The sequence below is a fragment of the Coregonus lavaretus genome, assembly GCF_964263955.1.
Source record: "Coregonus lavaretus genome assembly, contig: HAP1_SCAFFOLD_689, whole genome shotgun sequence".
NCBI lineage: Eukaryota > Metazoa > Chordata > Actinopteri > Salmoniformes > Salmonidae > Coregonus > Coregonus lavaretus.
This window is the reverse complement of record NW_028165939.1, coordinates 27,269-42,466: the sequence shown is the minus strand read 5'-3', so window position 1 is coordinate 42,466 and position 15,198 is coordinate 27,269. Positions and strand designations below refer to the sequence as shown.

Below are 15,198 nucleotides of genomic sequence, written 5' to 3'. Positions count from 1 at the left end.
AACCCTGGGTACACCACCACATGAAACCCTAACCCTGGGTACACCACCACATGAAACCCTAACCCTGGGTACACCACCACATGAAACCCTAACCCTGGGTACACCACCACATGAAACCCTAACCCTGGGTACACCACCACATGAAACCCTAACCCTGGGTACACTACCACATGAAACCCTAACCCTGGGTACACCACCACATGAAACCCTAACCCTGGGTACACCACCACATGAAACCCTAACCCTGGGTACACCACCACATGAAACCCTAACCCTGGGTACACCACCACATGAAACCCTGGGTACACTACCACATGAAACCCTGGGTACACCACCACATGAAACCCTAACCCTGGGTACATCACCACATGAAACCCTAACCCTGGGTACACCACCACATGAAACCCTAACCCTGGGTACACCACCACATGAAACCCTGGGTACACTACCACATGAAACCCTAACCCTGGGTACACCACCACATGAAACCCTAACCCTGGGTACACTACCACATGAAACCCTAACCCTGGGTACACCACCACATGAAACCCTGGGTACACCACCACATGAAACCCTGGGTACACTACCACATGAAACCCTAACCCTGGGTACACCACCACATGAAACCCTAACCCTGGGTACACTACCACATGAAACCCTAACCCTGGGTACATCACCACATGAAACCCTAACCCTGGGTACACTACCACATGAAACCCTGGGTACACTACCACATGAAACCCTAACCCTGGGTACACCACCACATGAAACCCTAACCCTGGGTACAGTCTTGCACCACCTCTGTCCACTTCATCTGGAAACACACATAGTTAATGTTAACACCCACAAACACACATAGTTAATGTTAACACCCACAAACACACATAGTTAATGTTAACACCCACAAACACACATAGTTAATGTTAACACCCACAAACACACATAGTTAATGTTAACACCCACAAACACACATAGTTAATGTTAACACCCACAAACACACATAGTTAATGTTAACACCCACAAACACACATAGTTAATGTTAACACCCACAAACACACATAGTTAATGTTAACACCCACAAACACACATAGTTAATGTTAACACCCACAAACACACATAGTTAATGTTAACACCCACAAACACACATAGTTAATGTTAACACCCACAAACACACATAGTTAATGTTAACACCCACAAACACACATAGTTAATGTTAACACCCACAAACACACATAGTTAATGTTAACACCCAGAAACACACATAGTTAATGTTAACACCCACAAACACACATAGTTAATGTTAACACCCACAAACACACATAGTTAATGTTAACACCCAGAAACACACATAGTTAATGTTAACACCCACAAACACACATAGTTAATGTTAACACCCACAAACACACATAGTTAATGTTAACACCCACAAACACACATAGTTAATGTTAACACCCACAAACACACATAGTTAATGTTAACACCCAGAAACACACATAGTTAATGTTAACACCCAGGGACACATTTGCATACAACAGTTCTCCACTATAAACCAGTGGTGGCTGGTGACACTTGAAAACCAGAGGATGGGCTCATGGTTTGGTTTAACTGAAACAGCATCAAACACATGATGGTTTGGTTTAACTGGGATGGAATTAATGATGGTTTGGTTTCCATGTTTGATACCATTCCATTAATTCCATTCTAGCTATTACTATGAGCCACCCTCCCCTAACCAGCCTCCACTGCTATAAACCCACATGAACACATCCAGAGCATCATAATGAGTGGTTGCCAAGGTGATAGTTGTCACTAACCTGCTGTTCGTAGGCAGCAGCTCTGTTCTGGTAAAAGGTGGACAGGTCTGTCTGGTTCTCTCTAGGACACAGACCGATGGCCTCTGTGTAACACTGGATGGCCTGCTCATACTTCCCAGCCTTGAAGTACTTGTTGCCCTTGTTCTTAGCACCCTGGGCCCGGTCCAGAGGACTCTACAGGATGGAAGGGAGGGAGACAGAGTTAGTATCACCCTGGGCCCGGTCCAGAGGACTCTACAGGATGGAAGGGAGACAGAGTTAGTATCACCCTGGGCCCGGTCCAGAGGACTCTACAGGATGGAAGGGAGACAGAGTTAGTATCACACTGGGCCCGGTCCAGAGGACTCTACAGGATGGAAGGGAGACAGAGTTAGTATCACCCTGGGCCCGGTCCAGAAGACTCTACAGGATGGAAGGGAGGGAGACAGAGTTAGTATCACCCTGGGCCCGGTCCAGAGGACTCTACAGGATGGAAGGGAGGGAGACAGAGTTAGTATCACCCTGGGCCCGGTCCAGAGGACTCTACAGGATGGAAGGGAGACAGAGTTAGTATCACCCTGGGCCCGGTCCAGAGGACTCTACAGGATGGAAGGGAGGGAGACAGAGTTAGTATCACCCTGGGCCCGGTCCAGAGGACTCTACAGGATGGAAGGGAGGGAGACAGAGTTAGTATCACCCAGGCCCGGTCCAGAGGACTATAGGATGGAAGGGAGACAGAGTTAGTATCACCCTGGGCCCGGTCCAGAGGACTCTACAGGATGGAAGGGAGACAGAGTTAGTATCACCCTGGGCCCGGTCCAGAGGACTCTACAGGATGGAAGGGAGGGAGACAGAGTTAGTATCACCCTGGGCCCGGTCCAGAGGACTCTACAGGATGGAAGGGAGGGAGACAGAGTTAGTATCACCCTGGGCCCGGTCCAGAGGACTCTACAGGATGGAAGGGAGGGAGACAGAGTTAGTATCACCCTGGGCCCGGTCCAGAGGACTCTACAGGATGGAAGGGAGGGAGACAGAGTTAGTATCACCCAGGCCCGGTCCAGAGGACTATAGGATGGAAGGGAGACAGAGTTAGTATCACCCTGGGCCCGGTCCAGAGGACTCTACAGGATGGAAGGGAGACAGAGTTAGTATCACCCTGGGCCCGGTCCAGAGGACTCTACAGGATGGAAGGGAGGGAGACAGAGTTAGTATCACCCTGGGCCCGGTCCAGAGGACTCTACAGGATGGAAGGGAGGGAGACAGAGTTAGTATCACCCTGGGCCCGGTCCAGAGGACTCTACAGGATGGAAGGGAGGGAGACAGAGTTAGTATCACCCTGGGCCCGGTCCAGAGGACTCTACAGGATGGAAGGGAGGGAGACAGAGTTAGTATCACCCTGGGCCCGGTCCAGAGGACTCTACAGGATGGAAGGGAGGGAGACAGAGTTAGTATCACCCTGGGCCCGGTCCAGAGGACTCTACAGGATGGAAGGGAGGGAGACAGAGTTAGTATCACCCTGGGCCCGGTCCAGAGGACTCTACAGGATGGAAGGGAGGGAGACAGAGTTAGTATCACCCAGGCCCGGTCCAGAGGACTATAGGATGGAAGGGAGACAGAGTTAGTATCACCCTGGGCCCGGTCCAGAGGACTCTACAGGATGGAAGGGAGGGAGACAGAGTTAGTATCACCCTGGGCCCGGTCCAGAGGACTCTACAGGATGGAAGGGAGACAGAGTTAGTATCACCCTGGGCCCGGTCCAGAGGACTCTACAGGATGGAAGGGAGGGAGACAGAGTTAGTATCACCCTGGGCCCGGTCCAGAGGACTATAGGATGGAAGGGAGACAGAGTTAGTATCACCCTGGGCCCGGTCCAGAGGACTCTACAGGATGGAAGGGAGGGAGACAGAGTTAGTATCACCCTGGGCCCGGTCCAGAGGACTATACAGGATGGAAGGGAGGGAGACAGAGTTAGTATCACCCTGGGCCCGGTCCAGAGGACTCTACAGGATGGAAGGGAGACAGAGTTAGTATCACCCTGGGCCCGGTCCAGAGGACTATAGGATGGAAGGGAGACAGAGTTAGTATCACCCTGGGCCCGGTCCAGAGGACTCTACAGGATGGAAGGGAGGGAGACAGAGTTAGTATCACCCAGGCCCGGTCCAGAGGACTCTACAGGATGGAAGGGAGACAGAGTTAGTATCACCCTGGGCCCGGTCCAGAGGACTCTACAGGATGGAAGGGAGGGAGACAGAGTTAGTATCACCCTGGGCCCGGTCCAGAGGACTCTACAGGATGGAAGGGAGACAGAGTTAGTATCACCCTGGGCCCGGTCCAGAGGACTCTACAGGATGGAAGGGAGGGAGACAGAGTTAGTATCACCCTGGGCCCGGTCCAGAGGACTCTACAGGATGGAAGGGAGGGAGACAGAGTTAGTATCACCCTGGGCCCGGTCCAGAGGACTATAGGATGGAAGGGAGACAGAGTTAGTATCACCCTGGGCCCGGTCCAGAGGACTCTACAGGATGGAAGGGAGGGAGACAGAGTTAGTATCACCCTGGGCCCGGTCCAGAGGACTCTACAGGATGGAAGGGAGACAGAGTTAGTATCACCCTGGGCCCGGTCCAGAGGACTCTACAGGATGGAAGGGAGACAGAGTTAGTATCACCCTGGGCCCGGTCCAGAGGACTATAGGATGGAAGGGAGACAGAGTTAGTATCACCCTGGGCCCGGTCCAGAGGACTCTACAGGATGGAAGGGAGACAGAGTTAGTATCACCCTGGGCCCGGTCCAGAGGACTCTACAGGATGGAAGGGAGACAGAGTTAATGGTGAAACACTTTAGAACAAAAAGGATACATTGTTTCCACAGCAATTAAATTAAAAGCACACCTATGTGGATCGCTGTGAGGCATTTTCTGATTCACAACACATAGGTTACCATTACCATCTACACTGAGTGGACAAAACATTAAGAACACTGCTCTTTCCATCACACAGACTGACCAGGTGAATCCAGGTGAAAGCTATGATCCCTTAATGATGTCACTTTTTAAATCCAATTAGATCCGTGTAGATGAAGGGGAAGAAACAGGTTAAAGTAGGATTTTTTTAAAGCCTTGAAACAACTGTGACATTCGACTTTTGATTAGGATCCCCATCAGCTGACTATTCATCCTGGGGTCCACACAAAACATGACATAATACTGATCATTAATAGACAAAAACAGCTCAAGGACAGAACTACATCAATTTTAAAAAGGCACACGTAGCCTATATATCAATAAACACACATAAACTATCTAGGTCAAATAGGGGAGAGGCGTTGTGCCGTGAGGTGTTGCGTCATCTGTTTTCTGAAACCAGGTTTGCTGTTCATTTGAGCAATATGAGATGGAACGAAGTTCCATGCAATAATGGCTCTATATAATACTGTACACTTTCTTTAATTTGTTCTGGATTTGGGGACTGTGAAAAGACCCCTGGTGGCATGTCTGGTGGGGTAAGTGTGTGTGTCAGAGCTGTGTGTAAGTTGACTACGCAAACAATTTGGGATTTTCAACACATTAATGTTTCTTATAAAAAGAAGAAGTGATGCAGTCAGTCTCTCCTCAACTCTTAGCCAAGAGAGACTGGCATGCATAGTATTTATATCAGCCCTCTGATTACAATGAAGAGCAAGACGTGCCGCTCTGTTCTGGGCCAGCTGCAGCTTAACTAGGTCTTTCCTTGCAGCACTGGACCACACGACTGGACAATCATCAAGATTAGACAAAACTAGAGCCTGCAGGTCTTGCTTTTTGGAGTGTGGTGTCAAAATAGCAAAGCATCTCTTTATTACTGACAGACCTCTCCCCATCTTTACAACCATTGAATCAATATGTTTTGACCATGACAGTTTACAATCTAAGGTAACGTCATGTAATTTAGTCTCCTCAACTTGTTCAACAGCCACACCATTCATTACCATTCAGCTGAGGTCTAGAACATAAGGAATGATTTGTACCAAATACAACGCTCTTAGTTTTAGAGATGTTCTGGACCAGTTTATTACTGGCCACCCATTCCAAAACAGACTGCAACTAAGGGTTTCAGCGACTTCATTAGCTGTGGTTGCTGATGCGTATATGGTTGAATCATCAGCATACATTTACATCATTTAGCAGACGCTCTTATCCAGAGCGACTTACAAATTGGTGCATTTGACTTATGATAGCCAGTAGGACAACCACTTTTTGTTTTTATGGGGGGGGGGGGGGTAGAAGGATTACTTTTATACTATTCCAGGTATTCCTTAAAGAGGTAAGGTTTCAATTGTCTCCGGAAGGTGGTCAGTGACATGCTTTGTTTAATGCCAGCGGCAGGTCATTGGTAAAAATAGAAAAGAGTACAGGGTCTAGAGAGCTGCCCTGCAGTACACCACACTTTGACATTAGAGAAGCTTCCATTAAAGAAAACCCTCTGAGTTCTATTAGATAGATAGCTCTGAATCCACGATATGGCAGAGTTTGAAAAGCCATAACACATACGTTTTCTCAACAACAGGTTATGGTCAATAATATCAAAGGCTGCACTGAAATCTAACAGGACAGCTCCCACAATCTTCTTATTATCAATGTATTTCAACCAATCATCAGTCATTTGTGTCAGTGCAGTACATGTTGAGAGCCCTTCCCTATAAGCATGCTGAAAGTCTGCTGTTAATTTGTTTACAGAGAAATAGCATTGTATTTGGTCAAACACAATATTTCCTTTTTGAGAACTCTGTTTATTAAGTTTTACACACACACAGACAAGACAAAGCAATATAAATAATATACTCAACTAGACAAAAATACAAATAATACATATATAAAAAAATAAAAAAAATAACTTTAAAGATACCATACTTTAGACAAGTTAAACACACCAGGCAGAAGGCTACAAAAGGTTAAAGGGCAATCTATAGTATAGGGACAGAGCAAACACCTCACCATTGTTCCTGTAAACAGTTAAGGGATGGGGTGGAGAAATGCAACCACTCACAGACAGTCAAGGCCACAGACCAATCATCCACTGGACCAAAAATAAAAAGTTACAATGCTTTAAAATAAAAAATGAATATTGATAATTTTATGTAGGCGTGAACAGAATTAAAAAAATAAAAATAACTGGGAAAAACAAGCTCACACCTTAGTCTCTGCCCGGGCGAGATGAACAAGGCATCCGCAGGTCACAATCAATAAGCACATCAACCTTAATGCCCCCCACCCCCACCCCAGAAAAAAAAACACAGAGAAATGCTCATCCAACCCCTAAGTCACAGGGGGGTCAAATACAGACTTATTTTGGTTTTAATAGGAATGCTATCAGAGGATGGACTGTTTAAAGTAAGACCGGAATGGAGCCCAAGCCTCATTAAACAGTTTGGGGTTCCCACGTGAATTGAATTTAATTTTTTCTAGTTTCAGAGAGCACAACACGTCTCTCACCCAATATTTATAAGATGGGGGAGCTGCCATCTTCCAGTTCTGTAGTATTAGCCGTCTAGCTAAAAGAGTTGTATAAGCAACGGTGTCCGACTGGATTCTTGACAGGGGGGTGCTTATGGGCAGTACTCCAAAAAGGGCTGTAAGGGGAGAGGGGTCTATAACAGTGTTATATATATCAGAGAAACATTTAAATATTAATTCCCAGAAACCTGACAGTTTATGACAGCCCCAGAACATATGCAACAGTGTGGCCGGTTCAATTTTACATCTGACACAGGTAGGATCAAAATCAGAGAATATTCTTCCAAGTCTGGCCCCAGACCAGTGGATACGGTGAACCACCTTGAATTGAATGAGGCTGTGTCTAGTGCTAAAAGAGGACGAATGCACCCTGCGCAGCACAGATTCCCAGGTGTCTTCCCCAAGTTCCTCCCCCAAATCCTTTTCCCATCGAGTCTTTAAAGGCACCAAAGAAGGGTTCTGTAAGTCATGAATGATTGCATATACATCTGAAATTGCGCCCCTAGGAAGCTTGTTCAGCTCCAGGATGCTCTCTATAGCTGTATTCACAGGCCTATGGGGAAATTCAGGTGTGTTAGCTCTGACAAAGTTCCTAGTCTGGAGATAGCGGAAAAAGTGGGATTGGGGGAGGTTGAGCCTTTCCTGTAGCTGAGCAAAAGAGGCAAATGTATCATCAAAGAATAATTGGGCTAGTGAGGAGAGGCCTAGTGAGTGCCAGATGTCAAAAGCCCCATCATTCAAAGATGGAGGAAATAAAATGTTCTGATTGATTGGGCCTGATAGAGAAAAGCCTCGGAGGCCAAAGGCTAAGCGGAACTGATTCCAAATTTTAAGAGACTGCTTTACAATTGGGTTGACACACCTTTTGCCTAGGGACACTGGGAGAGACGAGCACAACACAGAAGAAAGTGCAGCAGGTTTACACGATTCAGACTCCATCTGGACCCAGATTGGTCTAGGGCCAGTAGGATCAGTCTGCAGCCAGTTAAACACAATATTTCCAACAGTTTGCTAAGAGCTGGCAGCAAGCTGATAGGTCTGCTGTTAGAACCAGTAAAGGCCGCTTTACCACTCTTGGGTAGCAGAATGACTTTGGCTTCCCTCCAGGCCTGAGGACAAAGACTTTCCTCTAGGCTCAGATTAAAGATATGACAGATAGGAGTGGCTATAGAGTCAGCTACCATCCTCAGTAGCTTTCCATCTAAGTTGTCAATGCCAGGAGGTTCGTCATTACTGACCAATAACAATGTTTCTACCTCTCCCACATTAACTTTACAAAGTACCCACTTTGCCAATGAAGTAATCAATAAAATAATTTGTAACATCAAATGGTTTTGTGATGAATAAGCCATCTGATTCGATAAAAGATGGAGTTGAATTTGTCTTTCTGCCCATAATTTCATTTTAAGTCCAAAGTTGTTGTTTATTCCTCATTCTTTATATCATTGATCTTAGCTTCATAAGAGTTTATTTTTTATTTTTGTTGAGTTTAGTCACATAATTCCTCAATTTGCAGTAAGTCAGCCAGTCAGATGTGCAGCCAGACTTATTAGCCACTCCTTTTGCCCCGTCTCTTTCAACCAGACAGTTTTTCAATTCCTCATCAATCCATGGAGCCTTAACAGTTCTAACAGTCAGTTTCTTAACAGGTGCATGTTTATCAATAATTGGAAGAAGCAATTTCATAAATTCATCAAGTGCAGCGTCTGGATGCTCCTTATTAATCACACCAGACCAACACATATTTGTAACATCATCCACATAAGAGTCACAGCAAAATATTTTGTATGATATCTTATACACTATTTTAGGCCCAGCTTTTGGAACTTTGTCTTTCCTGGATATAGCCACTATATTGTGATCATGCATCCAATGGGTACGGATACAGCTTCAGAACAAAGTTCTACAGTATTAGTAAAAATGTGATCAATACATGTGGATGATCTTGTTCCTGTAGTGTTTGTAAACACCCTGGTAGGTTGATTAATAACCTGAACCAGATTACAGGCACTGTTTTTTTTGGTTACAGTGAGAAGCTTCCTCTTGAGCGGACAGCTTGATGAAAACCAGTCAATATTCAGGTCCCCAAGAAAGTAGACCTCTCTGTTTACATCACATAAACTATCAAGCATTTCACACATATTACAGTGCATTCAGAAGTATTCAGACCGCTTGACGTTTTCCACATTTTGTTACGTTACAGCTCGAAATTGAGCTCAGGTGCATCCTGTTTCCATTGATCATCCTTGAGATGTTTCTACAACTTGATTGGAGTCCACCTGTTGTAAATTCCCACAGTTCACAGTGCATGTCAGAGCAAAAACCAAGTCATGAGGTTGAAGGAATTGTCCATAGAGCTCCGAGACAGGATTGTGTCGAGGCACCGATCTGGGGAAGGGTACCAAAACATTTCTACAGTATTGAAGGTCCCCAAGAACACAGTGGCCTCCATCATTCTTAAATGGAAGAAGTTTGGAACCACCAAGACTCTTCCTAGAGCTGGCCGCCCGGCCAAACTGAGCAATCGGGGGAGAAGGGCCTTGGTCAGGGAGGTGACCAAGAACCCGATGGTCACTCTGATAGAGCTCCAGAGTTCCTCTGTGGAGATGGGAGAACCTTCCAGAAGGACAACCATCTCTGCAGTACTCCACCAATCAGGCCTTTATGGTAGAGTGGCCAGACGGAAGCCACTCCTCAGTAAAAGGCACATGACAGCCCGCTTGGAGTTTGCCAAAAAGGCACCTAAAGACTCTCAGACCATGAGAAACAAGATTCTCTGGTCTGATGAAACCAAGATTGAACTCTTTGGCCTGAATGCCAAGCGTCACGTCTGGAGGAAACCTGGCACCATCCCTACGGTGAAGCAAGGTGGTGGCAGCATCATGCTGTTGGGATGTTATTCAGCGGATGGGACTGGCAGGGATGCAACCTGGTGATATAGCCTGTATTGCTCCAAACGTGCATCACTGGTTCACTGACAGCCAGTAGTGATCTAAACCCCCCCCCCAAAAAAAATAAAAAATAAAAAATTCTCAACGGATATATACGAATCACGTAGGTTACCTATTTTGGACTCAAAATGGCGAATTTCGCCGGAAGGTGACTACTTTGCATCCCTGACAGGGAGACTAGTCAGGATCGAGGCAAAGATGAACGGAGCAAAGTACAGAGAGATCCTTGATGAAAACCTGCTCCAGAGCGCTCAGGACCTCAGACTGGGGCGAAGGTTCACCTTCCAACAGGACAACGACCCTAAGCACACAGCCAAGACAACGCAGGAGTGGCTTCGGGACAAGTCTCTGAATGTCCTTGAGTGGCCCAGCCAGAGCCCGGACTTGAACCCGATCGAACATCTCTGGAGAGACCTGAAAATAGCTGTGCAGCAACGCTCCCCATCCAACCTGACAGAGCTTGAGAGGATCTGCAGAGAAGAATGGGAGAAACTCCCCAAATACAGATGTGCCAAGCTTGTAGCAAAGATGCAGCAAAAATAAAATAAAAGGACCATATGCATTTCAGGTAGAATAACAACCCAATGTTCATCTCCCAGGACAAATTAGCAAGTTGCTAAATGTCCATGAATGTTTAATGTGTATTTGACATGCCCCTAAACCAGGGGTGTCAAACGTACGGCCCGCGGGCCGGATCAGGCCCGCAAACGGGTTTAATCCGGCCCGCGAGATGATAAAAAAAAAAAAAAAGTAAAGTATAAAAACGCGCTGCAATTTTTCAATAAAATAAACTGCTGTTCCAATTGCGTCCACTGGATGGCGCAATAGCAATTGTGTTAAGCAAGCAAACTGTTTATACCGGGGCAGAGCAAGTAGGTCAAGCACGTGCAGCCAATGAGCTACTTTGTTTTGCCCACAATATTTATTACGGCTTCTACTTTTAACATTATGTGCTTTGGCACCCTCATTGCCCCAATATGTCTCTGTCAAAAAAGAGAAAAGTGGACGCAGAGTGCAGAGTGTTCCAAGAAAAATGGTCATCCTATTTAATCACGGAATTGAATGGGAAAGCTGTATGTTTGGTGTGTTCAGCGCATGTTGCAGTGCTGAAAGAATATAACCTTCGTCGCCACTATGTGAGTCTTCATGCCGACAAATATGACAACTTTCAAGGACAGCGGAGATGAGAGAAGGTGAATGAACTGTTGGCGGGTCTGAAGAAACAGCAGTCTGTGTTTACTCACAGCCGAGACATCAGTGACGCTGCAGTGAAAGCTAGCTACCTCATTGCTAATGAAATCGCAGTGGCTTCAAAACCATTTAGTGAGGGTGAATTTGTAAAAACATGCATGATGAAGGCAGCGGAGATTGTGTGCCCTGAAAAGCGGCAGGCTTTTGCAAATATCAGCCTGACAAGAAACACAGTTGCAGACAGGATTTCCGATCTTTCAGTGGATTTGGACAGCCAGTTGAAGCAAAAAGTAAAGTCATTTATTGCGTTTTCGGTTGCAATTGATGAAAGCACGGACATTACAGATGTTGCACAACTGGCCATTTTTTCATCCGCGGAGTTGATGACACATTGACCGTCACCGAGGAGTTCATGGAGTTGGTGCCGATGACAGATACAACGACAGCAGCTGATATTTTTACCGCACTCGTCGGCGCGCTAGACAGGGTCGGAGTGGACTGGTCCCGCGCTGTCAGCCTGGCTACAGATGGTGCGCCCTCAATGATCGGGAAAAAAGAAGGCGTTGTGACAAAGTTCAGAGAGAAAGTGCAATCTGCAAATGGAGGACGTGATTTTTTGACTTTTCACTTTTTGACTTTTGCACCAGGAGGCTTTGTGTTGCAAGTCATTAAAGATGGATAACGTCATGAAGGTGGTCATCCAAACTGTTAATTTCATCCGATCCAGAAGCCTGAATCACCGTCAGTTTGACAGCCTTCTCAGAGAGAAAGACCACATCTATGGCCTGCCATACCACACTGAGGTAAGATGGTTAAGCCGAGGTGCTGTGCTGAGGCGTTTCTTTGATTTACGAGAAGAAATTGAACAGTTCATGGAAGAAAAGGGCAAACCAGTGTTAGAATTTCATTCCGCAGAATGGATGCCGGACCTTGCATTTATGGTGGATGTTACAGAGCACCTGAATAACTTGAACAAACAGCTGCAAGGGCGCAACAAAGTTGTCACGCAGTATTATGACAGCATACGTTCTTTCAAGTTGAAGCTGTCATTGTGGGAGACGCAACTTGCCGGTGGTGATGCAGCTCACTTCCCCTGTCTGAAAAATGTGTGCGCGACCCAACATGTGGCAGACATGAAGCGGTTCAAAGATAAAATAACGGGACTGTTACGGGAGTTTGAGCAACGCTTTCAGATTTATGTTTATATGTTTTTATGTTGATGTGCTATTGTTTTTAATTGATTTTATTTTATTTGTATATTTAACCTATTCTTGACTCTGTGGTTCTTGCACTTGTTTGGGGAACAGGATTTCATTATTTTTATCTACATTTCTGCCTGAGAAATGACACCCTGATATAGTTCTGTGATCTGTGAAACAGTTCTGTTAATCACTGAGGCATTGTGTGTTTGTGTGTTCTTTTTCTTTAGAATTTTCAAATACACTTTGATGTGTTTTATGATTAATAGTGATGTTGTGCTTGTACTATTTTGGACACACTGTCCTCAGGCTCCAGCTTTATGTTGTATGTTGATCGTATTAAAACAAAGAAAACAATCTGAAGTTGTTGTTTTTAAGTTATATACACCATGATTTTTCCGGTCCGGCCCACTTGGGAATAGATTTTCCTCCATGTGGCCCCTGAGCTAAAATGAGTTTGACACCCCTGCCCTAAACTAATACAGTTGGTTCACAGTTTACATTTTTGTCATTTAGCAAAAGCGCTTATCCAGTATGCATCTTATAAATAGTTTTCACATACAACTTGATATGTCCGAACTCAGAATCAAATCGTATTCGCAAAAATAAAATGTTACTGTGGTAGAACGTTTATTTTGATTGGCGATTTTCTAATATATTAACCTGACTAGCCACAAGAATCGCATTATTGTGTGCACCTAACCGTGCTCAATGTGGCTAAGCATGAACGGTTGGGTCGCTAACTTCTAGCAAGACAACTAGTAACAAAACTAGTATGGCAACTCAACTAACCTAATGTCTAGCCCGCCCCCATTTTAGGAGAACTAGTGAGTTAACTACCTACATGGTTTGGTCATACCACGCTGAATACTGCTGTGGATAGGATCGGTAATACATGCTTGTCTATGGCGACATTTCTAGCTAGTTAACGTTAGCTAAATAAGTCACCTAACTAGTTAACGTTACCTAGCTACCAGCCAACCGCCAAATACAGTTGTGACTCATTGACTGCCTGTGTCCTTGAATGTATTTCGGTAGTGATAAAATCCTACTCAAGCAAAAAACCTGCACGGCAGAGTGATATCTAGGAGTGTTGAGATTCATACCATGTCCTCCAGTTCGCGACGGGCTCCGTCTTGGCCCTGGACGGGGCTGGCGCTGCCTTCTGGAGTTGTCCGTACCCCATTGCTTTTCCCGGGTGTGTCCTTGGGCTTGTTGCGGTTCCACAGGTAAACGGCTCCTACACCCAGCACTATGGGGGTTCCGACCAGGAGTGCCAGCTGCCAGCGGGGGAAACCGCTCCCGGAGTGCGGCTCGACAGGCTTTGACGCGGCCATCATCCACCATGTAATGGACAGAAGCGAGCAGAACACGGACCAGTTGTCACTAGTTGCCCCAGCCACAAAGTTATAATTGGCTATATATAATTACAATTATTTAAAAAAATAATTCCCTTTTTGGTCTTAATTTAATGTTAGGCATAAGGTCAACAGAGTGGTTAGGTTTAAAATCAGATTTTAAGAAGATAAATTGTAAAAATAGGCGGGTTTTGGCATTAATTGTGACTTTGTGGCTGTGGTAACTAGTGACGACCAACTCCTCCAGTACTCACTCCGTAATCGGCGAGGTAAAGCAGAAACAGCGGAATCTTGGGATACTGGCGGGAGCTGTGTAACTGCAACCGGGGCGGGGAACTCTGTACTTCCGGACTACATGGACGAGTACAAAATTACATGGAGTGCAATGCCCCCATCTACTGTATGTATTAAATAATGCAAGGCTTAAAACGTCGATTTCAGGAAACCTACTTTTGAGTGTTATCAAAGATATTGGGATTGTGTATTATAGATAGCATTTATTGACTATGACTATGTTTATAGATGAACAATTATGAGAGTTTTATAGTGCTTTGCCACTACATGATAATGCTTTTACACTATTTTCAAATAAACGTTGTATTACCAGTATGTTTATGTTTAACAAATAATGGACATTCTCTGTATTTGATGACCCAGATATGCTACCCCAGAGTGTGTGGCATGGCCTGGTTGCGATCTATTCTGGGTCACATTCCTGTGTGTAGCAGCCTGGTGCTGCCTGCTGCCTGCCTGTCTGGTTAGACTGGTCTGGGAGGGCAACCTGCCCAACCACTCGATCAGATCTCTGCCCTCAGGGGCCATCCAGGCAGGCGGTCCTCAAACACGACAGCACAGCAGCACTAGCCTGCCATCTATTTACGTCCCAAATGCCACCCTATCCCCTATATAGTGCACTACTTTTGACCAGGGTCTATAGAGTTCTGGCCAAAAGTAGTGCACTATATAGGGAATGGGGAGGCATTTGGGACGAGCGCTGTAATGCTCCCATTCCACCTTTCATAAATAAAAATCCACCTTACTGGCAATTTACCCTATTTTATTTTTTTATTTTTTTATTTTACCTTTATTTAACTAGGCAAGTCAGTTAAGAACAAATTCTTATTTACAATGACGGCCTGCCCCGGCCAAACCCGGAAGACACTGGGCCAATTGTGCGCCGCCCTATGGAACTCCCAATCACGGCCAATTGTGATGCAG

At 45.6% G+C, this 15,198-nt stretch overlaps 1 protein-coding gene across 1 annotated transcript in view; it reads right to left on the bottom strand.

Moving 5' to 3' along the window:
- LOC311115275 (mitochondrial import receptor subunit TOM70-like) overlaps positions 1–13,987 on the bottom strand; it is a 55,996-nt gene extending 42,009 nt beyond the window's left edge. Inside the window, exons 1-2 of the mRNA XM_084190472.1 lie at positions 13,729–13,987; positions 1,815–1,988 (exon numbers count right to left, since the gene is read on the bottom strand). Coding sequence (XP_084046598.1) covers positions 1,815–1,988; positions 13,729–13,962 — 408 coding nt within the window. The 5' untranslated portion in view covers positions 13,963–13,987. The remainder of the gene's footprint in view (positions 1–1,814; positions 1,989–13,728) is intronic.
- Between the last annotated feature and the right edge of the window lie 1,211 nt (positions 13,988–15,198).